The 25,631-nt window shown below is 36.5% G+C and overlaps 1 protein-coding gene across 4 annotated transcripts; it reads left to right on the top strand.

The window, feature by feature from the left end:
* Positions 1-4,034: 4,034 nt before the first annotated feature.
* Positions 4,035-20,004, top strand: LOC131051371 (GDP-mannose transporter GONST3). Of its 4 annotated transcripts, XM_057985873.2 has the most exons (3): positions 4,035-4,413; positions 4,502-4,545; positions 18,695-20,004. In XM_057985873.2, exon 3 carries the CDS (start codon positions 18,695-18,697, stop codon positions 19,808-19,810), a length of 1,116 nt encoding a protein of 371 aa, XP_057841856.1. In that variant the 5' UTR covers positions 4,035-4,413; positions 4,502-4,545; the 3' UTR covers positions 19,811-20,004. The 4 variants fall into 4 exon arrangements, with proteins under 4 accessions (XP_057841856.1, XP_057841846.1, XP_059072730.1 ...); XM_057985863.2 differs by lacking the exons at positions 4,035-4,413; positions 4,502-4,545 and adding an exon at positions 4,597-5,661; XM_059216747.1 differs by lacking the exons at positions 4,035-4,413; positions 4,502-4,545 and adding an exon at positions 11,858-12,030.
* The last annotated feature ends 5,627 nt before the right edge of the window (positions 20,005-25,631 follow it).

Here is a 25,631-nt window from a genome sequence, read left to right as displayed (position 1 = left end):
TAAATAAAAATAATTAGAATTAGTTCAATCTCTCCTTATTTATGTTCTAACTTACAATTTGAATTATTGTAGAATCGTTATATTTTGAACTTTTATCTTAATGTATACAATATTTATACAAAAGATGATATTTTATCATTTTTAACTATTGTATACACTAAAAATTCACATGGAGAGAATTAATTAAATATAAGTTATTTGATTAATGGATCCTTAATTCTTCTAATAATTCATTTATATAATTCATAAATCATTTTCTCCATTTTTCATAATTAAATGAACAAATGTAAATAATATATCTTATTTAATTATCTCTTCCAATTAATTTGAATTTTAAATTCAAATTAGTCACATGCTTCCTAATCTAAAATAACCCCCTCTAATCTAACCTACCATCTAACCTTGGGTTGAAATAACCTTTATCCCTCCAAACTACCTCTATCCTAACCTCCTATGGAGTGTCTATCCCCTCATGAGGACACTTGGCTTCTTTGCTATATGCCCTCCCCCTCCGTGCTACTTGCCTTCTTGTGGGACATGTGTGGCATTTGCTAGAGATTCCCTTGTCACTTGTCCTTCCAAGAATGACAAGTGTTATATCTTCCCAACCCATTTCTAATGTCATCTCTCACCGTTCATCTCTCTAGGCTGAATCTAGACTGTCGAATCCCGCCACCTAAGCTCATGCCTTGGAAAAGTTGTATACCCCCATTTTTCATTCATGAAAGATCCTTAATCTGAGTCTCTAATGTTTAATCTTGCATTCTGCAATTTAGCATACATATCTAGTACAACAACATTCTTAGTTTGCACATTTAGCATAGATCATCATAGATTTGCATTTAGCATTGTTTATTTCATCATATCATTGCAATCATATAGATCATAGGATCATAGTGTAGCTACTCATTCTTCAGGTTGTCATCTTGGAGGTCCATGCTCTTGAGAACCAAATCAACAAACCAACAAGGTCCTTGGAGATAGAGGATAATGGGATGCCATTGGGGAGTGTTCTTTTGATTTATTTATTTGATTTATGCCTTAATATAATGTCCCATTTATGTGTGTTAGATGATTTAATTAATTGATTCACATTCCTACCATACAACTATATTAACTATCTATGTTCTTTAATTTTTTTACAAGATTATTATTATTTTATTAATTATTTTATAGAAATAATATTTCTTTTAGTTAATAATTAAATATGCAATAAATGCAGAGATAGGGAATCAAATCTAATTTTAAATCTCTCTCGAACTCGCTCTATTTGTCTATCTCCCTTTCCCCTTCCCCTACTCTCTCTATATATACTTATATCACTATCTCTTTATCACTCTATCTCACCATCTATATCTCTCTCTATCCCTCCCTCTCCTACATCTGTATATCTCTTGGTGCAGTCACAGTGGGGAGGGTCCTCAAAGAGAACAGTCTGGACCGTGCAACAAGAATTACACATTAGAAACAACTCAATGTGATGGAGGCAATGCAGAAACAAACTATATTATATCATGAAAATCAGTTAGAATCTGTCGACAACATGCGGTCTCACAAAATTCAACTCACAGGCTTGAGCACAAAACATGCGTGTTATGCAACATTCAGGCTCAAGCAAGAATGCAAGCCAACTTCGGACCTCCTAACCTGAGGATTATTCTTTTATCTTGGTGCAGTCATGGTGGGGAAGGTCCTCAAAGAGAACAGTCTAGACTGTGCAACAAGAGTTACACAACAAAACAACTCAATGTGATGGAGTCAATGCAGAAACAAACTATATTATATCATGAAAATCAGTTACAAACTGCCGACAACATGCAGTCTCACAGAATTCGACTCATGGTATTGAGCACAAAACATACGTGTTATGCAAAATTCAGGCTCAAGCAAGAATGTGAGCCAACTCCGGACCTCCTAACCTTAGGATTATTCTTTTATCTTGGTGCAGTCATGGTGGGGAGGGTCCTCAAAGAGAACAATTCAAACCATGCAACAAGAGTTACACAACAGAAACAACTCAATGTGATGGAGGCAATGCATAAACAAACTATATTATATCATGAAAATCAGTTACAAACTACCGGCAACATGCGGGATCACAAGATTTGGTTCATAGGCCTAAGTACAAAACATGCATGCTATGCAACATTCAGGCTCAAGCAAGAATGCGAGCCAACTCCGAACCTCCTAAACTCAGGAGTATTCTTCTATGTCCTAATGATCCTCTCTACATGCCTATTTACATTGATTTATATGATCAAGAATGATCCGCGTTGGCCCAAGATGAAAAAAATGTCAATGAACAAGATGAAATGTGTAGAATAAGAAGGTTGACCTTCGCCAAAGAGATCCCTCCAAAAAATACACAGAAAGAAGTGCGGACCCAAGGGAAGGTTGACCACACACCAAGGAACGTTGGAAACAAAGAACTGAAGCTCTGCAAGCTACATAAGTGATCCACCAAATCCGCCAATAGCCAAATAGGTCCAAGAGGTTCCAGTGTTCTAAGCTAGAAAACTGTCTTAGATTTAGGAAGCGATAACTTGGCAGAAAATGTTCCAAACGTCCTGTGAACATATGAAAAGGTAGATGAACAAGTCAAAAATCAAAATCCAACTCCACAAGATCCGGTGAGCAAGTTCCAAGAAATACAAAAAGAACTACCAAAACAGGAAACAAACTAAAAGAAAATATTTTTGGTTGATGCAAGATTGCCATGAACCAGGGATGCTCCTACATCATCTCTCTATTGCTCTCTATCTCTTTAACTCTCTATCTTTATCCCTCCCTCTACCCTCTCCCTCTCTCTATCTCTCTATCTATTTCTCTCCATCTTCCTCTCTCCCTCTATTTTCATCTCCATCTCTATCTTTCTCTATCCATCTATCTTTCTTCCTCTCCTTATTCCTAGACCTCTATATCTATATATATTTCCCTCCATGCCTCTATCTCTCCATTTTTTTTCTTTCATCTCTCCCTCTATCTCTATCTTGTTATCTCTATGTCTCTCTCTACCCCTATATTTCTCCTTCTCTCTACATCTCTATATATCACTTCCTATCTCTAGCTTTCTATCTCTCACTCTTCTCTCCTTGTCATTCTCCTACACCTACTTCATCCCTATCTTCCTCTCTATCTATATCCCCTAGCTCTATCTTTTTACACATCTCTTTATATCTTTGTCACTCTCCCCCCTCTATCTATTCCTCTTTCTATCACTATTTCTCCCTTTCTCCATATTGCAACCATAATAAGAGCATACTGATAATGAATCATGTTTACTTCTTGATTCAAAGGTTTTGCTTCTTCATGTTTGGATCCATATAAGTGGATGTACAATTGATTTGAAGCTATCAATTCTCTATTGAGATCTTTGTAGCACAAACATCATAATTTGCTAAATGGCCTACCTATTGATCTCATGTACCATATAGATGCATGTAAAACAAATTTTCACTTTTGAAGATTTAATGATCCATAATTATTGGGATTGTACTCTTAATGATACATTAAACAAAAAAAAAATCAGAACATACACCATTATAAAGGCTAATCAACATGTAGTTGCATAAATATTCACATTATCAAAATAAGATAAGATTTTAACTCAACTCCAATGCACATAACAACTATTTCCTTCTATCATTCATTTATTAAAAATATAGAACAAATCTCCTATTTTTGACAAAATGCAGGGACTCCTACATTCCATCAATTGTCTTTTTTCACTTTCACTACTGAAATATCTGTATGTTTGTTTCAATATCAAAACAAAAATAGCAACAAATAAAAAGACAATTAACTTCAGGTACTAGACAAGCCAAAAACCACATAACATCAATCACTACGCTGCTTATGAAATCTAAACAACAAGCAATCTTTTAATTTTTATTTTTTTAAAAATAACTCTCACTTTTTAGTAAATAAATAGACAGACTACAAGTCACAACTCATCAAATATTCATCGATTTAAATATTTTTAGTTTTAATACTATAAAATAAGAAGAAATAATCGACGAGTGTACTACATCAATCAGGGCCCTTAGATAAAATCGCTCTGTTGTCTCCAGCTATTTCGCTTATCAAACGTTATTTATAAGAAATCATTATTCTAATTGGGAGTATTTGCCAATGTTTTTGAGAATCTAATGTAATGCCCTCAAAATCTGCATGTTGAAACGGGTGTCACAACAATTTTTTACAGCAGAAAATATAAAGCTTACACCGTTCACTGCAATTGAGCTCGGTTAGAACAGGATTTGTTCTCAAGATTCTGAAGATGAGAGCAGCTGTTGATTAATCGTTCTTTGGATAGATCGAGTATAGAATAAATGTTGTATGGTCATTGTTGAGCTTTGTACGGTTCATTCTTTACTGCTAAAGTACAGAACTTGCGAATCTGTTAAATTAGAGGTATGCTCCACAATATTTATCATAATCATGCCTCAGATACAAAGCATTTCCTGTGATTTGATTTTTCAAGTTTTTTGAACTTTTGCAGGGGCCTCTCACAAGGTGTCACTCTAAAGGGGAGTTCTGCAAAAGGTACTTTCGTTCTTTATGTTTCTGCTCAATTACCTGAATGGTTTACTCACAGTTCTTTATGTGAAACTCCATGAATATGCTCTGGGAATCTGCCATTGTACTTAGTTCTTTCTTAGGAGAACTGGGTATTATTTTACTGTGGAAATCTATCATTGTAAGTAGGCCTTCTTGGGTGAATTGGGTAATGCTAAGGCATGCGCAACTTATTCTCTTCTTAACCCATTTAATGTTCTGGTGGAGGAATACTTTAGAAACCCACTCCAAGGTTGAACCAAACACTGTGATACTTGATGTTGAATACATCTCTGTCCATGGCATTATGGCATGGTTGTGGGGTGCAAAGTACTTCATTGGATTTGAAACCGTGACTTCTGGCCATCTACTCCGATCTGTCAATTTATTAGTAGGCCAGGCCTGGATCTCAGCAGTATGTTTCGGCGGTGGCGAAGTACATGGTTTTCTCTCAAGTACAATGTAGTTCTTATCTAGTCCAGAAACAATTTCTATGCTTAGCCTGAGTGCTTTATTGATCAAATTTGTTTATTTTTGGACATCAGAGCGAGAGAGAAAAGGGGTGGGGGCTGGTGGATCTTTCTGTTGATAGTGGGTTTTGCACTAGTGAGTGATAGGTTGATGGTGGGTTTTGTTATGTAAAGTGGAAACTCTCCATATCGTAGGTGCTTTTGTGTATAGCCAAACTGGAGAAACATTTCAGCTAAGAAGCCACACATTGAGGGGATTCTATACCTTGAAAATTCACCTAGGACTTGCATCTGGCCTTGTCTTGATGGTGCCAAAGTGCCATTAATTATCTGGTTAGATGATCATGAGAGGAAATCCAGATTTTATGATCTGACTCATCTTCATGGTGACTGCTTCTGCCTTTACCACTAGAATATGGCCCACGGGATGGATTATACCAAATTATCACTATGGATGATTTTCTTTATTGGAATTTGGAACTTTACGTTTTAGTTTTTTTTTCCTCGTAGACACCTATAGATTTAAAATTGTGCCATCAAACATTAACAATGCAGAATCAAGTATGTTCGGGAAAGAATAGTGACCTTCTTAAAGCGATGCATGAATATGGATAAATCAAGTTTACCTCTTCAGGTTAAAGCTTATTTCACTCTCGATCCCAAAACTTGATTTTTTGTTTCGTTTGTATTTTGCTGTTTTCCCAGATACGGATTTCTTAAGCATGCATGCCAATTAAATAAGAAGTGTCCTCATTTTACCTTAGAAATAGTGAGTTAGTGACCCATATAAGCATGGAATAAGTTTGTTGGCGAATCTGGTTTCTTAATTAAAAATTGTTAGAGTAGTTCAACTCTTGACGGCATGGAGAAAATTTCCACGTTTCATCTTGAATCCTTTTATTACTTACATGTTTATGTCATATAGGCATGAAAATGATTCCTAGACCGCTGTTATTTCCAATGTCTTTATTAGAGCTCAAATAAGGTCAGGATTCTGCTATTTGCTGTGTTGATCTTCTGAAGTCATGGCTTAGATAGTTTCTGACATCTTTAAATCTTGTCTTTGGGCGGAAGTAACTTGTAATATCTGCTCTATAAGACTTTTTACATATCAAAATTTACAATGTTGTGACAAAACTTGATATTAAGTTTATATCATCTTGCATGAAAATGATTCCTAGACCACTGTTATTTCCATACTAGAACAACTAAGGCTAGCATTCTGCTATTTGCTCTCTTGATATTCCAAAATCATCGCTTAGATAGCTTATAATGTCTTTAAAATTTTAAATCTTGCCTTTGGGTGGAAACAACTTGTTTTCTCTGCTGTATAAGACTTTTTACATATCCAAATTTACAATGTTGTGACAAAGCGTCTTATGAATCTTTGTTAAAGAAAATTTTGGCCTCAATGGTCCGAGTGGAACCAAGCAAATCTGAAGAGTTCTGAAAGCACCTAATACTACTGCAGTCTGCAGTGAATGCCTAACCCATGCTTAAATTCCTCTAGACTCCAGTGATAAGATCCAAGTCTCCACTGTCCAAATTTTCTTCAAAACTGGAGATCAAGTTACTCAGAAATCAGGAATTCTAAATCACAGAGAAATAGAATCCTATCACCAGAAGTATTCTTTATTGAGGGAATTTTAGTGCATAATTGGCACTTTCCAAGTAGCATTCTCAATTATAGGCTTGATAATTGACTTAGCAGACAAAAACATCCAAGGACTTTTGTTGTACATGCCAGATTGATACTCTCTTTGTCTTGACAATTGTTGTACATGTCATTTTCTTCAGCTTTCTTTGTTCCATAAACTACAGATGGTTATGCCATACACTAGCCATTGACATACAGATTCTTAGTGAAGGGTGACCTGCCATTCTAAGCAAATCAACAACAAGAATTCAAGGAATTTGAGAGCAATAAACACCACAAATTAGAAGACACGCAGATTTACTCTGGAGAACCCAAATTCCAGGAGAAAACTATAGCAATTGGTGAAAAAAACAACCACTTTCCACTATCTTCAACTGGAATTACAATCTTTAGCCTCTTGTGCACACAACGAGCCTGAAATGAAGTTATATCAGTCCCTAAGATCTCTAAAACAGCTCTTGTAAGCACTTAGCTCAGTTCTTTTTTCTTTTAAACCTATGAATTCTGAATGGAAGTTAAACAATTCAACTCATATCCTTGTCTTTTGCCTCTATAAGTGTTTACACATGCTAAATAAACTAGAACAGTCATGTCAGGAATCCCAGGAGTCTTTGGAAACTGACTGGAAGAGAAATTTGAAACATTCTTAGGCATCTTCTGCCATTTCTCACTTGAGGAAACCACTGCCCACCTGCAACTGGTGGGTTCAGATAGAAGCCTGAAATATTCCCATTTCTCTTCAAAGTTCCAACTTATGATGCTTGAAACCTGCTTCATGTGTCTTTGAGTTGTGTTCCACTATTCCAATGAAGTCAATGGATCATTTTACTGATGATTATTCCCCGCTTATAGTTCCTAAGGATTTCCTAGGCTCACAAAGATTGTTATTATTGATTATTTTATTATATATAACACAATGAGAATAAAGCCCCAGTCAATTCTATCACAGGCCTTATTTCAATTCATCTTCAGAAACAAAAGCCTTCTGTCTTATCAATTTAGTCCATTCAATTTCCACTTAAGAGAATATGGTATTTCCGGCATGCATGTTCCTCTAATAAAACTCTCCATTTAGCTCTTGAGATCCCTTGAGCCAATGTTACCAATATTTGGCCAAGAATTTAGCTAAGACTTAATAACCCACATTAAGCATGGTGATCAATTGGCACCTATCAACCATATATATGTGAAGGTGCTTCCAAGATTTTATCTAAGCTAGCTAGAGAGACAGTTACAGTCAATATGATCTGGCAAAATTGGTAACCCCTTGTAGCGTCCTAAAATTGCGGCACTTGCAATTTCGACTGCATTTGGGTCTTCACGATGGCGGCGCAACGTTGAACCTGAATGGAGACCCCGAAACTTGCTTGCGACATCAAAAACTACATATTTCTGCACCTTGGCCTGATCCTCCTCGCACCCTGCTGTCCCGGGAGGTGGGACCATGGCACCCAGCGCCCTGGTCCCTCAAGACCATGGCGCCTAGCGCCCTGGTCCCCCAGGACCATGGCGCCCAGCGCCCTGGTCCCTGGCCCTATTTTGGGCCCGGTCTCTTGTTGGGCATCGGGTCTTTAAGTTTGCAATTCGGAAAACAATGCTTCTAGGTCGGCCTAAGGTCGGAAAAATCAGTCTCCTAACCCTAATTGACAAGTATATAAACTACTTATCCTCTCCTAGAAAGGGAGGAAGGAAGTAAGCAAGAGCAAGGCGCGGAAGCGATATTCAAACATACAAACATTCAAGCATTCAAGCATTCCTTCAAGCAATTGAGTATTCTAAGTCTCCATTCAAGGCTAAGTGTTGCATTCAAAGACAAGGATTCAACCATTGAAGAGGAGATCACTTACAACATACAACATACAACATCATTACACCTTCGCATGTAAGAATACAAACATTCTTACAACAAGGTATCAGTACTTGTTTACATTACAAACATTTACATTTACAACATTCTCATTTCTTGGTTAATTCCAAAACCGGGGTTTGACCTAAAGGCAAACCCCTAATCCCTAACCCCCCAATTGTCCTCTCTTTTCTGTGTGTAGGTTGCAGGTACGCGGCTGTAATTGAAGATCTGGAATCCTTGTGCAGAGACGAACAGATCCCCCTTCGTTTCGCGGATTTTTCGGAGGACCGTGTGCACTCCGGGCGCCATCGTCTCGTCAACTTTCGCTCAAATTTGCAGGACAACATCGTCTCGACATTTTACTGCTAATTTCAGGTCCGTAGCTTCATCCCGTGTCCCTATCTCTGTCTACAAGCGAATCTTTCTTACTTTACATGCATTCCTAGTTCAATCATTCTATCTACATTCTTTACAAAAGAGGGTATCCTTGATGTCTTAACCCTTGAAACTCATTTAGAATCCAATCTTGCGTGGTGTGGGATTGGATCTTGTGGGTTTCAACCCCTCTTTTGAATGTAAAGTCTCTCCTAAGTGAAAACTGTCAACCCTAGTGACCTCCCTTCTCTCTCCTTGGGGGGGGGGAACACCTAGGGTTCGATTTTTTTGCTTTACATTTTGGTGAACCCGACGTGAACATCCTAATTCTGATTATTCATGGTTAGATCTGAAAATTTTTTGCTTCCTTATTTACATTTCCATGTTTGATCTTTTGCAAATTTTAGAGGTTAATTACATAAAAAACCCTAAATTTTCCTTTTGAGCTTGTGAAATGTTTAATTGTTAATGCTTGTTTTAGATCTACCCTTCTATTGCAAATTGTCAATTCATATTTGTGCTTTAATTCTGAAAATTAAGCGGTTAATTGTCAAAACCCTAATTTTTAAAACCCTCTTGATTCAACCTTTGACTGATGATTTCATTGATCAAAACACCTCCAAATCGGCTGTAACTTTGGATTCCGCAACAAAATCACAATACCTCTCATCCCTGAAAATTTTGAAAAAAGTTGCGAGGACCGTGTGCACCCCGAGTGCCATCGTCCCCGACATTTTTTTTGAAATTTCGGGAGTTAGATCTTACTGTGTTTTTTTGCTAAAATCTAGAATCTTGGCTGATTTCATTAATTCTAACACTTTCAAAATTAAAGTCAAAGTTGGTCTAGTGATTGCTTGGATAAAGGCTTATAATCATTCAAAAATTGTTGAAATTGAAATTTGTGTTAAAATTGTGTTTTTTATAGTTCTAAATCTGAAAAGTGTGTTGACGTTCATTTGAAATTTCAGTGCTTTATTCAAATTCTTGTAGTTTGTGACTTTTGAAATTAAGTGTTTAATTGCAACAACCTTGATTTCCACTTTCAAATTTGAATTTTTGCATGAAATCGAGTCAACTTTTAAATTTCAAAGCTTGCATTGCTTTCAGTATTCCCTCTAAAATCATAAAATTCAAAATTTCAGTTTCCCTCTCTTTTTCCAAATTCAAATTTTGCATTTTCCAACAATCTTGGTAGGGTTCAATTTTGAGATTGCAACTTTAATTTGGCCTATCTACGGATCATAAAATCACTCAATTTTTTCAGATTAGCTTTAAAATCACCATAACTTGCATCCCTGAAAATTTCGAAAAAAGTTGCGAGGACCGTGTGCATTCCGTTCGCCACGGTCCCCGACATTTTTTCTGAAACTTCGGGAGATTGTTATGATTGCATTTAACAGCTTAAATCTAGGAGATTGGCTGATTTTATTGACATTTGCTACCTCTAAATTCGAAAATAAATTCAAAATTCAAGATCTTAATTTTCAAGATAACAATTAAAATTAAGTGCTTGGCCCTAATTTTCAATTGTGCCTACCTTTCTTGGAAGTTGTGCATGAGTTTTACAACAATAAGCCCTACTTACACTATTCCCGTTAGACGAAGCCTTAGAATTAAGTCTTTCCAAGGTTTAATTACCGAGGAGATGGAACCTAATTTGAATGGCCCTTTTAACGAGGACATGGGTAATTCCTCTAATCCTCTTAATGATGAAGAAGCTCTCCATGAGGTTCCTGTAGAACAACTTTCGAAATTGGATAACCAATTTGATGATTTTTAGCGATGGATGTCTCAAGAATATCCCGATAGTCAAGCTCTTTCATTAATTGAGGGTCTAAAACGTATGGTTCAAAGTGATAAGAATGGAATTGATATTTTACGTAGTATTGCACACATTGTGGATTCGAATGTGATGTCTATGAAGAGTTGTGCCGAAACTTTAGGTTATACACAACCTCCTACTCAAGTCAATCATTCTATTCCTTTGACAACTCCTATTGCTAGTATACCTACTTTTACATCAAACATAATGACTACTTCAATACAAGACATTCCACCTATGATCACCAGTCATGGGGGCAATCCTTCTTCTTCAATCAACCCTCTTCCTTCATTCAATCCAACTTCTTCATTCATTCCTTCAATGAGTGTTCCTATTACATCTCCACAAATGAACATGACGCAAGGGGGCAATTCATTTAACCCCTCCATTCCTCCTTGTAGTGTTCCTCCTTTCCAATCATCTCCTATGACTAACTATCATAGTGTCTCGCCACCTTACTCTCAATCAATACCTTCTTTTCATAACATAATACCTCCATCACAATCTAACACGTCTAATATGAACTCTTCGACTGAAGCGAGCATTAACAATCTTGCACAAACTGTCTCTTCTTTACAGCAACAAATTGCCTCTATGAATCAATCTAAGTTTAGTGTGCCCACATTTGATGTTGCGAGCCCACTTTCTCTTGACATTGTTCGAGCTATTCCCCCTAAACATGTTGAAATCCCGCAATTGGAGCTTTATAATGGTAGGGGTGATCCTCTAACACATGTTAAGACCTTTCAAACAATATGTACCGATTTTGCTCATGACAAAAGGTTGCTTGCAAAACTGTTTACTAGAACATTAAGAGATAAAGCCCTACAATGGTATTGCTCGTTGCCTTCCTATTCTATTACTTCTTTCGAACAACTTGCAAATGCTTTTATTCAACAATTTCAAAACAATATAAGTCCTAAAGTTACTTTGATTGATTTAATGCATTGTAAACAAGGTGTTAAAGAAAAAGTGACTGATTTCATTGGTAGATATAAGCATTTGTATGCTCAAATTTCTTTTCCAGTACCTGACAATGATATTCAAAGAATTTTTATTTCTAATTTACAAAAAGATATTAGAGAAAAACTTCTGTTTTCTGAGTTTACTTCTTTCCAACAGTTGTGCGCAACTCTTCACAATTATCAACTGACTGTGAGTCAAATGGAACAAGCAAATCCTATGGCTCCGAGTGATAAGGGTGATAGTAGTCAACAACCATTTGAGAAGTTTAAACCGAACAAAGAGTCCATTAAGTTCAATGAAAACATCATCAACAACAATGTGAATGCAGCATCAGGTGTGCCTCCTATTTCTAAGTTTTTCAAGAAAGAAAGAAAGTTTACTCCTTTGAATGAATCATTGCATAGTATTATGATAAGTTATTGGAACAAAATGTGCTTACCCTCCCTCCTATAAAGCAAATAGATCCTACAAAGATTAATTCACCCTATTTTGATAACAAATCTTTTTGTCAATTTCATCGTCAACCTGGGCATGATACTAAAAAATGTTTTGCTTTAAAGGGTAAAATTCAAGATTTGATTGATAATAATACTATCTCTGTTTCTGGTGTGAATGATAAAGGCAACACATCTGTAGCTCCTCCTAACCAAAATCTTAAGATTTTTACTGATCCATTACCTTCTCATACCTCTAATGTGATTGAGACTAATGATTCCTTTTTCTCACCTGATAGTCTTGTATCTATGACTCCGAATGTGATTAACTTTGTGGAACAGTAGAAAATCCTTAAAGAACCTTCCATCACATTTGATTCCAGTGAAACTATCAGGGCACCTGATGGTCCTTTATATATAGTTGCAAAAGTCAAGAATACACCTTGCCGTGGAGTGCTTATTGATCCTTCTTGCATGGTTAATGTCATTGCTGAAGAATTTCTTTTTACTTTGCAATTGAATCAAGTGATCTATGACGAAACAAATGTGGTTGTGAAATTATTTGATGCATTTTCTTCTCCTACAATTGGTTCTATTACATTACCTATTGAGGTCCATAACAAATCTCTTGATGTGAGCTTTGCTATTATTCCATTGTCCGAACAATTTCGTGTGAAGCTAGGCTATCCTTGGCTATCTTCCATGAAAGCTATTGCTTCTCCTATTCACAAGTGTTTGAAATTTCCCCATAATGGTGAAGTTGTTACTGTCAATCATAGTCTCTTTAAACCAGCTGAAAGAACTTCTAGCGTTCCTATTGATTATTTTTGGCCTAAACAATTCCAATCTCTTCCACCGCGAAGTGATCATCTTTTCAAATCTTATCAAAAGTGGAAAAAAGATATGATCCTATCTCTAAGTGAACCTAGAACACCCAAACTTGATATTCCTATCATTCTTGAGAAGGAAGTTCTTCCTTTGAAAGATAAAACTAATGTCTTTCCTCAAGAAGATTCCCAACCCATCCCTATGAATGTGACTATGTCTATATCTAATAAACTTCCTAAAAGTAGATCTATACCTCCTCGTCATGATGGACTTGGTCTCCTTCCTAAACCAAATATTCCTCCTTTATATGGAGCAGTTCCTCCTCCTTCCTCTTATAGAGAGAAGAGACCTTCCTCTTCTCCTATTATTCAACCTAAAAGACCACAACCTAAACACCCAAGTGATAAGGATGAGAACATTCCTCCTCCTCAATCTTCTCAACTTCCTACTAAGACTAGACGAAATCGTTCTGCACGTGAACGCCGACGAAAGCGTCGTCTTAGAGCTCAGGCAGCTGCTTCTCAAACTTTGCAATCCCCAAAAACACCTTCAGCTAGTATTATTCCATTTTCTCCTCAGCCGAAAATTGAGTCAAAATCTCCTAAACATAAGATGCATGATGGTCTTGATCCTGTGCGAGTTAAAGATCCTATTTTTATAAATCTTGATGATGATATAGATGAAAATGTTATTCATGATGAAAATGTTACTCCTCTTTCTTCTGATAGTGAATATGAATATGTTGATGTTGATAACCATTTATCTAACGCGTTTTCTAAAACATTTATCCTAGCTCCTAGACAAGAACAACGTGGCTTGGAACATGAACATAGCCCTTGTTTGGATCTTGTGATGGCTCCATCTGCTGTGTTGGATGTTCCTCCTCTAGCGTGTTTCCTGCCTTCCCGAAATATTGATCAGCAAGATCGGGGGGTGGATGACGTGCTAGACTAGTTCATTAGCATAGCAGACTCTCTCCTCCTCTCTTGATCTCTTTTGTTACTTCTTCTATGTGTTATTCTCATTCTTCTATTTGTTGTCCTTAGTGTTGTCTACTTGAGGACGATGCAAAGCATTTGAGATCTCTTTTGGTCTCTCTCATGTTGACTCAAAAGACACATGTGTTCCCTTCTTCTAGGTGACCTTCCTTGATTGGGGAATGAAGAACAATTATGCATACATACATATGATATACATGAATACGGACCCCAAGGAAAGCGAAGTCACCTTGTGCTTTGTGTTTTGTGTCTATTATCCTTGGGCTTATCTCACACTTCGGGGCTAAATCCTTGTGATAACGTGCTCCTTTCCCTTCTCATTTCTTATATGTATCACTACCTTAAAGCAATCACCCCCGATGAGGCGTGTGCGATCGCTTTAACGTAGGGGGGCATACACCCCGTTCATATCTCTTCAAGATACTTGAAAATTTCTTGGCGAACTTAGCTTTGCCTTGAAAACTTTTGGTATTTTTCTTGCATGACTCATAGTGAGGGAACCTTACTACTGACAATCATGGTTCTCCCTCGTGATCTTCCCTTTTACTTTGTCAATCGAAGTCGTAAGATCCTTAGTCCACTGGGGGCTTGGTGTATCTTGCCTCCTTGACGTGTTGAAAGTTTTTCAATGTTGTTTCCTTGTACTTTACCGGAAGTATGGGCGTACGCTTATACTCCCGCTAAAGTGGGGGCTAAATGTAGCGTCCTAAAATTGCGACACTTGCAATTTCGACTGCATTTGGGTCTTCACGATGGCGGCGCAACGTTGAACCTGAATGGAGACCCCGAAACTTGCTTGCGACATCAAAAACTGCATATTTCTGCACCTTGGCCTGATCTTCCTTGCACCCTGCTATCCCGGGAGGTGGGACCATGGCGCCCAGCGCCCTGGTCCCTGGCCCTATTTTGGGCCCGGTCTCTTGTTGGGCATCGGGTCTTTAAGTTTGCAATTCGGAAAACAATGCTTCTAGGTCGGCCTAAGGTCGGAAAAATCAGTCTCCTAACCCTAATTGACAAGTATATAAACTACTTATCCTCTCCTAGAAAGGGAGGAAGGAAGTAAGCAAGAGCAAGGCGCGGAAGCGATATTCAAACATACAAACATTCAAGCATTCAAGCATTCCTTCAAGCAATTGAGTATTCTAAGTCTCCATTCAAGGCTAAGTGTTGCATTCAAAGACAAGGATTCAACCATTGAAGAGGAGATCACTTACAACATACAACATACAACATCATTACACCTTCTCATGTAAGAATACAAACATTCTTACAACAAGGTATCAGTACTTGTTTACATTACAAACATTTACATTTACAGCATTCTCATTTCTTGGTTAATTCCAAAACCGGGGTTTGACCTAAAGGCAAACCCCTAATCCCTAACCCCCCAATCGTCCTCTCTTTTCTGTGTGTAGGTTGCAGGTACGCGGCTGTAATTGAAGATCTGGAATCCTTGTGCAGAGACGAACAGATCCCCCTTCGTTTCGCAGAGTTTTCGGAGGACCGTGTGCACTCCGGGCGCCATCATCCCGTCAACTTTCGCTCAAATTTGCAGGACAGCATCGTCTCGACATTTTACTGCTAATTTCAGGTCCGTAGCTTCATCCTGTGTCCCTATCTTTGTCTACAAGCGAATCTTTCTTACTTTACATGCATTCCTAGTTCAATCATTCTATCTACATTCTTTACAAAAGAGGGTATCCTTGATGTCTTAACCCTTGAAACTCATTTAGAATCCAATCTTGCGTTGTGTGGGATTGGATCTTGTGGGTTTCAACCCCTCTTTTGAATGTAAAGTCTCTCCTAAGTGAAAACCGTCAACCCTAGTGACCTCCCTTCTCTCTCCTTGGGGGGGGGGAACACCTAGGGTTCGATTTTTCCGCTTTACACCCCTTAATACATAACTATTCTGGTCATAGAGATCCCTGCCGAAGACCAACAATGTGATCTACTATAGCCAGCATATGCTATTCGTATAGCTAGCACTAAACATTTGGATCACTTGCATGTGAAAACCCCAAGATGACTTTGAGATCATCACCAACTTCTCTAGTATGATAGATTGCTGTAATGTCTTTGAAAACTGGCCCTACTGGTCCATCAAAGTTGGATTGTTCATGTTCCTCAAACTCTTTGGTTTCATTGAGAAAAGTAGAACCTTATGTGGATTCCAGTAGCACCATCACCTAAGCAAATTTGCCACCATATCAAAAATCATGGTGGAAGTGCTGTACATGATCATGTTCTGTGTCATGATGGACATAAGAAAACTCTTACCGGAACTTTCTGGTCTGGAAGCCATGCTTTGGAACAAGCTTAAGTTTTTTATAACATCCCCTTCAGATGTTATATGTCATTGTCATTGCTATCTGTCATGTCCCTTTTGCCTAGCCAACCCTAACTCTTTCCAATGCCATTATTTCAAAGTGTTTTTTAACATATAAGGGCAGTTAAGGTTTTAAAATAGTCACTGCTACACATCTGGTTGGGATCATTTACAACTGTGAGTTAAACTTAAGTCATTGGATCTGATTTACAAGTCCTGTAAAACACTGTTGAATGCTGAACATTGATTATCATCGTTTAACTGAGAGTAATATGACAGTTTATAAAATGTTTTAGGGTTTCTATAATTAATTTTCTTCTATCCAGTACAGCAGATCATATGCATGAATAATTTTTTCAGATTGAAGGCAAGTTTATTACAGTGAGTAGGTCATCACACCATCCTGCACTAGGTGGTTTTATCCGTTTTAAACTCCATTACTTTAGCACTGACCTTCTTTGTTGACAAGGAAATCATCTTGAATATAGAGCATTAATAGTTGCAATTTGACAATTGTCAGTCTAAAACCCACAAGCAAACACTCTTAATTTTCCTTTAAGCATGTTCATTTATCGGTATGAAGATGTCAACTGCAGCAACTGATTTACTAGCACCTTAGATTTAGAATGAAGTAATTAATAATAATCAGGGTTAAATTGCTTAATCCTTCTGACTCACAGATTAGAACCATTATCTCAGCTTTGCATTAGCCATTGTCACTCAGGCGACTTTTCCATATTCTATTCTCCAAGATTGAATTTTGTATAAGCTGAATCTCTTGTGCATAACAGATGATGTTCTAAACCATTTGTTCAAAGAGACCTGTTTCTCCTCATATGGGATGGACCCCTTCAAACCTACAAGATTCTTCAACATCTCTAGTGATATTTCTATTGCTCATCCATGTAGAAGAGCATTCAGGATAATTGATGTGAAGGTGTTATTTGTGTAGTGAGTTCAGGCATTCCAAATAGGAGCTTGGCTTCTATAAGATCTTGATCATTGCTACTTTGGCTGGCTAAATCTATTTTGGTGGATTTTATGAGCAGCTGCCTCTTCATTCCCTATAGCAAGATAGTTGATGCATTCTGGAATTGTTCTTTTAGCAAGTTTGGAACACTTCAGTTTATGCTGCTGTCATGTTGAATAAGGACTGCTAATTCCTTAACCACTTTTGACAGTGGTAATGAAAAATGTAACCTATTGGCTATTAGGTACAGTCTGAGTATCATTCTGTAGGAAATTGGACTAAATGCCTCTTATGGCTAATATAGACATTTACTTGGACAGCTGTCACATATGGAGGAGATAATTTGCGTGTTATGTGTCCCAAGGATGTTATTCTAGATCTCCTGCCTACATTTCTAGAGTGTATGCTATTGGATACTAGGACAGGACCACTGCATGAAAGCAGACTGCAACACACTTTATAAGCAGAAGAGGAAGCTTTTCTTTGCAAGTTTTGTGGATCTCTCAATCAATATTGAGCATTAATATTTCCAGACTCCATCTATAGCACAAATTGAGAACAATTTGATTCTAAGCAGGGTGCAAATTGATGGCCAATCCTCTGTTAGAGTTTGTTATTTTCAATTTTATCAATTTATGTTATGTTTTATATGATTACGTTTTTTAATAATATAATGTTAACTACCATATTAGGTGGTTGGCATTCAAACTTTATGATTCCTTTGTACTAAATTCCTTGAAGCTACCAATTGTGGTTCAACAATAAGGAATCCAAGGACTTAATTCTTTCTCAACAGTGTAAATCTCACAGAGTGTAAATCTCACTATAGCAGTACTATAAGTTATTACTCATAAGCATTTCTTACATTTGGTTCCCTTGCATTGTTACAACTTACAAGGTGTGTAGTTCAACAATATGAGATCCAATGATATGATTTTTTCTCATGTACACATTCTATATTTTTTATTCAACCTTATATTCTGAGCAAATCTCTATTCGTACTCTTAAAGTTCTGTTTTTGAATTTCTTGCCAGATTCCATCTCTGGATTGTATCAATCATGATGCTAGTTGTAAATCTTATTACAGGTTGGGAAAGTATTTGTGATGTTATAAATATGTGTCAGTCTCTAGGGCAGTGAACGTTTCTTACATTTGGCTTCCATGCATTACTAAGCTTTGATTCCTTTATTCACTATGATCATTGGTAAATAAACTTCAATGAATAGTAAGGATAGTTTGCAGGTTTAAGATGTCATATGACTTTTTGTGAGACAGGAAAACTATGCCCATAATATTGTCATCATATGCTTATTCTAGAGGTTTTATTGGTTCCCATATCTAGTGGAATATTTATATTAGCCAATTCACTGGAAGTTTCTTAGCTTTTCACTAACAGTGGATCTTTTGGTTGATGGGATATTGTTGAATGCTTGTTTTGCAGATGTCTTCACCATTGCCTGAGGGCAAGGTAGATGAGAGAGGAGAAAAGGATACAGAACCCTGTAAAGAACTTGAGAATCCATGGCATGCAAAAATTCAAACTCTTTGGCAAGAAGCTTCTGTTTATGGAATTGCAGCTGGGTATTGCATTTCTGCTTCTTTGTTATCCATTATCAACAAATGGGCAATTATGAAATTTCCATACCCAGGAGCTTTGACAGCTTTGCAATATTTGACAAGTTTTATGGCAGTCCTTATCCTTGGTCAGCTAAAATATTTGCAGCATGATAAACTTGACCTAAGTACAATGTGGAGATTTCTACCTGCTGCCTTAATATTCTATCTGTCTCTATTTACAAATAGCGAGTTGCTGCTTCATGCAAATGTTGACACATTCATTGTATTTCGTTCTGCTGTCCCTATCTTTGTTGCTATTGGTGAAACTTTGTACTTGAAGCAGCCCTGGCCCACTGTCAAAACATGGACCTCATTAGCTATTATTTTTGGAGGTGGTGTGCTATATGTTATAACAGATTATCATTTCACCGTTATGGCATATAGTTGGGCCTTGGCATACTTGGTAAGTATGTCGATAGATTTTGTCTATATAAAGCATGTTGTCATGACAATTGGGCTTAATACTTGGGGTTTGGTGCTATATAATAACCTGGAAGCTTTTCTTCTCTTCCCATTGGAGCTACTTATCATGGGTGAGTTGAAGAAGTTGAAGCATGACAGTTCAGAAGAATCCAATTGGTATTCTTTAGAAGTATTGTTACCAGTTGGGCTTTCCTGTTTGTTTGGATTGTCAATTTCATTTTTCGGATTTTCCTGTCGCAAGAGCATATCTGCCACAGGTTTTACAGTTTTAGGCATTGTGAATAAGCTTCTTACTGTTGTAATAAATCTCGTCATATGGGAGAACCATGCAACACTTGTAGGAACAATTGGGCTGTTAATATGCATGGTTGGAGGAGTTCTTTATCAACAGTCAACTACTAAGCCTCGTCCTAATGCTTCTGACTCTACTACAAATGAAGAAGAAAAGCTGATAGAAATGCAATCCTCAGATATAGAGGCTTCTTCAAAAGAGGTGGTTTCAACACAATCAAAGTAAGATTGATTGTCCTATTATGACATATGAAACTAATGATGTTCTTTTCTGAAGGAATTTTGAAGTTTTCAGCTATGTTTGTTACCATCCAAATGTAAACATTGAACAGATTTTTTTATTTTTCAACTTGTGCCGAAAATCTGGTGAAAATCTGGTGATCATCATTCATTTATAAATAGGAAAGGCCTTTGACTTCATTATTTAAAATATGTTCTTTCAGGTATTCCCTCGTTTACTGGAAAGGGAAAGTTTCCTGAATCAAGAAGTGAAAAATTATTCAAATATACTAAAATTCAAATCAGTTAGGAAACTGTTATTTCTCTTACAAATAATTTCTTGGTGCTTATTCAGAGCACTAGTCCTAATTTTGCATGCTCTTCCCATCTCAAAAGTATTCTGGGAACTAGGTTATCTGCACCAATAAATTATCTGAGGTTAAAATAAAATTCAAACATTAGCAGGTCTTTCCAGACAAAACATTTGCTTGTTTTCCATCATTTTCACTGATTCACAGTACCCAGATTTGTTTTTTCTTAAAGATGTAATCTATAGCAGGTGAAAGAATAAGCTATGTTTGGGTGGTGTGCTACAGGAGACTTACTGTTGAATTTGTTTTTCTTTTGTGTGATCTGAGATTGGATGTTTGAACCCTGTTATTTGTCATGCTTTTTGACAAGTATCTTTTGGTATACAAATGGAAGGTTAAAAAAGTTCGGCGCAGTTGGAATTATAATTGTTTTCCAAGTTTCTGTTGTTGAACTTATACAAAGGTTTTTTGGAATTTCAAAATAGTGAAATTTGTCAGACCCATTTTGAATTAAGAAACATTATACTACACCTCATATTATAATTTCCAAAAAACAATAAGCAGTGTGAAATCAGATGGTCATATTAGACATAAAAATGATGGCTTTTTTCCTAAATCAGCTAGCCGATGACCAATTTTATGGTTATCATTTTATATAAGAAACAATATAGGAAAATAATTATTACAAGAAGGAAAAATTGTTTTAGATAAATATATGAAGGTTTATGTAAGATGTTAACTGCCTTGGAACCTACTGCTATATAAATAATTGTGTTTGAATTCAAAGTATCATTCGGTACATTGACTTGTTGGACATGCAAGGTGACTTCTGATAGCTGATCTCACCAGTGGATGATGAGCTAAATGCCTAAAGAGACATGGGCCAAGCAAATATATAATTGGAACATTAAGTATATAAGCACTGCATTGTTTCACGGTTCTTTGACCATTTTCTTCAATAGCAATTGTTTCTCAGGCCAGAGTTAATATGAGGCTGCTTCTGCCCTCACTCTCCTAACTTAAGATTTTTAGCGTAACAAAAGCTCAGCGTAGTTTTCAGACAGAATTTAGTCTAGTTTATACCAGCATGCCCAAAAAACTGTGGAACACAAGTTCACCTAAAGATGCCAAAGGCTATTTTATAGACTTTATAGCAATAGTCATCACAAGATAAGAGAAGCATGTTATCCAAGAAGGGCCATGGTTTACAAAAAGACCATAGGATGATTCCATTTAGATGAAGAATACGTCATGATCATGGCTATGCAGCAAGGGTTTGTTGAAAGTTGAAACCAGTAACTCCAGCAACAAAATGGAGCATTGTCTTGAGAGACAAACTACCTAAAAAGATTAGGGGCTACAAATGCTAAAGAACTCCACCAACAATCAATTGACCTTCCCAGAGAGAATCAATTGTGCAGTCACAAAGGAAAAGTCTCACATATTAAAGACGAATTCGAGGTCATATGCATTCAAAAGGCAACCATAATAAACACAAGGGAAGTAACTCAAAATCACAAAACTCTCTCGAACATAAATATCTTTCAATTGGAAGTATTAATGTACCAAAGAAACAAATGCTATAACTTAATCAGGTGAATTCAACAACCAAACTCTGGTGAAATGCATTTTCCATCAACAATTGATTCCTCAAAAACAATAACCAAATGCAAGCTTTCCAGAAAAAATCAAAAGGCCTCGCTGTATTGAAGCCTTGATTTCCAAGACAAGCAATTCAAAAAATGAAAGTAAAACCAGATGTCACCAAAAGGTGCCCCGGTTGAAGAAAAAGGAAGTTTGCAAGGCATGGATTCAAAAGGATCACTTTTGACCACTCCCTAACCCAATGTCTTGAATGATGCAGGAGTTATCATGATCAAGTATTTAGGTATTTTCTAAAATCATCATTTACTTACAAATGAGATTTTTAATGGAAACATAAATCTGGTTTTGTTCTAGTTTCAATCTAGAAATACTTTCTTCTAACAGCAAAAATTCAATGGATCACAAGGCTCCTATGGATGGCGACTAATGCTTGTATATTGATGATCATTAGCTATTCAGGAAATGGTGGATGTAGAAGTGAATAAAAACACAGGTCTATTAATTTTCACCCCTGGGCATTGGGTCAATGGCATCAAATAAAGTTTTAACCTTTTTTAAAACCGACAGCCTTCCTTTGATTTTGTATGTTTTTCTCACCCAAGTTTTGTTATGTATGAAACATGGTCTTCGAACCTTTGGCCCATTATTTTTGACCCTACAATATCGTAGACAAGGCAATAATAGGAGTCTAAGAACCAATTACAGTTCCAAAAAATAATTGAAGATGCGAACCAAGTAGCATTGGAGATTGACTAATTTGCTCAATTGCTTTGGTAAGATCTTCTTCTTTCTCAAACTAATTGGTCAAATGAAAGAAGCCAGAAAAACATCTTACAGGGTGCTAATTAATCTTAATATTTCTATCTATTAGGGCATAATAATCCATGAGAATCATTAAAATTAAAAAACCCTTTATCAGTTTGTTGGGAAAAACCAATTGGAAGCCTTAAAGAGGAGTATTTTTTGTATGGCGATGAAATTGTAAATGAATGCAAGTAAGGTCTCTGTAAACATCAATTCCCACAGGAAGTCGTTACGGAACTGCCAATATATTAACAGTTTTATAACCACTATGATAGTTACATAATTGTTGATTTGCAGAATAAGCTGTACAAATAGAGTAACCGTAAAATGAACGTGTATGAATTCTGAAAGGTTGGGAATTCTTTCAAAGAATGCAAGATCATTTCTTAGGCATTATAAATATGACACGAGTTTTCAATTGTAAATCATGAGTATTACAAGTGATTGGTAGAGTTGGTTGGAGGAGGAAGATCAAAGTAGAGAGGGAAATGTGAGAAATCAATATAATTAATAATTGGAATTGCTCTAATACATTCGTTGTATTTTGTTTTCTTATTAAGAAAAAAAAGTTAATGATAGTCACTTTTAGTTGGTTTTTTCAATATTATGTGTTCTTTTCATTGCTGTTCATAATTATTTATGTTCTTGAAACATTAGTACAATTATTGATCTTCTTTCATACAAGAGAATGCAGCAATTGAAGTAAATCTATGTAGAACAAAAAATTTGTGATTTCACAAATTCTACCAAGCATTTGAGATCTTAGTAATCATTGTGCTAGTACAGTTTGTTGAAGATGAACTCTTAGTATGATAGATGATTGAATCGGTTGACAATCACAAAATAAAAAATGTGAAGAAGAGTAGCTAACTTGTGATTTAGAAATTTTTATAATTATGTGGAATTCAACAATATGAAATGGGAAAGAAAGTTGCTTTAGAGACAAGCATGCGAATGAATGATAAAGTTCCAAGGCACCATTACATAACAATAGGAACTGAAAATAAACGAATGTGCCAACCAAGAAATTTTGTATAGGAGAATAAGAGCCTCATGAAGGTGAGAAAAGAGGAATAGCCTCACATGCTTGTTGCTAAGTTGAAACAAAAGAAGAAATTATAGTTTTAGAAGGGTAAATAGATGTTGAATAGCTAGATTAAAGAATAAAGTGAATGAAGATATGTTTTAGCATGAGGGGTTTTTTTTGTTTCTTTTAAAATGGAAGGGCATGCTCTAACTTGGTGAGAAAAATATCTAGCATAATCTAAAAAGGCCATTGTAACTAGGTGGGATGAATTTAAAAAAAATGTTACATTTGAAATTTTGTCTTATGTGGCCTAAAACTTATTAAAATATAAGTGGCAAGTGTTTTGACAAAAGAAAAGATAAAAATGTGCAATAATCACAATATTCCATAGACAAGTTATGGCAACATTCTTAGGACTTGGAAAATGAAGACAACTTGATCAAATACATGGGATGGGTTTATATTCAAGCATAAGAAGACACATAATCTCAAGTAATTCAAAAGACCTTATGAAGCATGTGCGTAGGTACACTAAATTGATGAAGAAAAGGAGCAAGTGGAAGGAAAATCTTCAAAGCAACAATTGAAATCAGCCCCCAAAAGAGTGAATCAACCACCCAACTCCTACAAGAAAGGTAAGTGGAAGGGCAAGAAAAATGTCACCATTCTTTGGAAGGATCCAAAGATTAACTATAACTATATTAAGTGTGTTATATACAATGTTGTAAATTGCATCCCAAAATTGTTCTAAGGCAAACACCGAGAAGACTATGGCATCTTGAGAGACTAACCAAAGGTAGAGAGTAAGGACAATTCCTATGTAAATAAAAGTTAAAGTTGCAACACTATGAATGCGGTAAGGAAAAAGAAAGAGATGAAATAAGTGTTGGATATTAGAGTTGTTGGAATGTTGTGTTGCTATTAATGTCAACATAATCCTGTGTTGCAAAGAATTGGTTTGTTGCAGAGAGTTGAGTTGGTTTGGTTACAAATGTGCTGATGCAGATTAATGGGTTTTGAGATACTTATATCTAGTTGATTTAGTATGAGTTTCAGTGTTTCGGAAGGTGATTTGATCGAGTTATGTGATCTGGTGTGATGGTTGGTTTTTTTGTTGGTTCTGTATTGCAAAGTTATGATTTCTGGATTGTATTGCTTCAGAATTGATTCATTATGTTGTGCGGATTTTGGAGTGTGTTTGGGACGTTCATGTGTGTCCTCAGTTCAGGTGGTTCATGATTTGGAACTTCATAAGCATATCTTTCAGTTTGTCAATTGGTGTTCTTGAGCTTTGGTGATGAAATGATGACGATTCTTATTATCTGAGTTGTTGCAATGGAATTCATGTTGCTTGTTGATGTTCTCTGATCGTGTTCTATGCATTTTGGTGGTCCGTGTTGATCATGGTGCGCGTTATTGAAGAGTTTATTGGTCTTGTGGTATTCTTTGTGTTATGCAACATATTAGGTAGTTTAGCGTGTTGTGGATGATCTTGGTGAATTATCTGGTGGTGTTGCGTGTTCAAGGATTTGATTTGGGTCCATGCCATGTCCTTGTTGACATTGTATTGGTCTGGTTATTGATTTATGTATCGTGTGATGTAATTTTGTAATTAGGTCTTATGTGTTGAGCCAACCTTAAGGTTAAGGTTGATGATTTGTATAAATAAGTGTTGGAATCATGTAAGATGTGTGGCTGCGATTGTATCTATGATTTGTGAGAGTATTGCATGTGCAAACAAGAGAATTTATCTTTTGGTAGTGGAGAAGAGCAGAGAAGTGTTGTTGTGCAGATAGTGTGCTTAACCGGAACTGTGATCAGACATTTGGAGATGCTATTCTTTTAGTTCATGTAATCCGGATTGTTGTCTGATCTTTGTAAGGTAGTGAGCCTTCCCAGGGTTGTCGCCCTTTGTTGTTTTGAGCAGTGAGCTCTAAGAAGTGTTCCTGAATGCATGTGCATTCCCCATTGTAATATTTACACATACTACTGCAGAGTATCATTTTATTGTGGGTAGGTTCACACCATGGTTTTTCTCTTGGCCGAGTTTTCCATGTTAAAAATCCATGTGTTATGTGTGT

The sequence above is a fragment of the Cryptomeria japonica genome, chromosome 2 (genome assembly GCF_030272615.1).
Source record: "Cryptomeria japonica chromosome 2, Sugi_1.0, whole genome shotgun sequence".
NCBI lineage: Eukaryota > Viridiplantae > Streptophyta > Pinopsida > Cupressales > Cupressaceae > Cryptomeria > Cryptomeria japonica.
This window is presented reverse-complemented; position numbering and strand designations above follow the sequence as displayed.

Excerpts from the sequence above, each read along its gene's own strand:
- LOC131051371 (XM_057985863.2), top strand. The coding sequence starts at position 5,629 with ATGAATATGGATAAATCAAGTTTACCTCTTCAG. Across the intron at positions 5,662-18,694 it reads AATCAAGTTTACCTCTTCAG|ATGTCTTCACCATTGCCTGA; the intron begins GTTAAAGCTTAT and ends CTTGTTTTGCAG.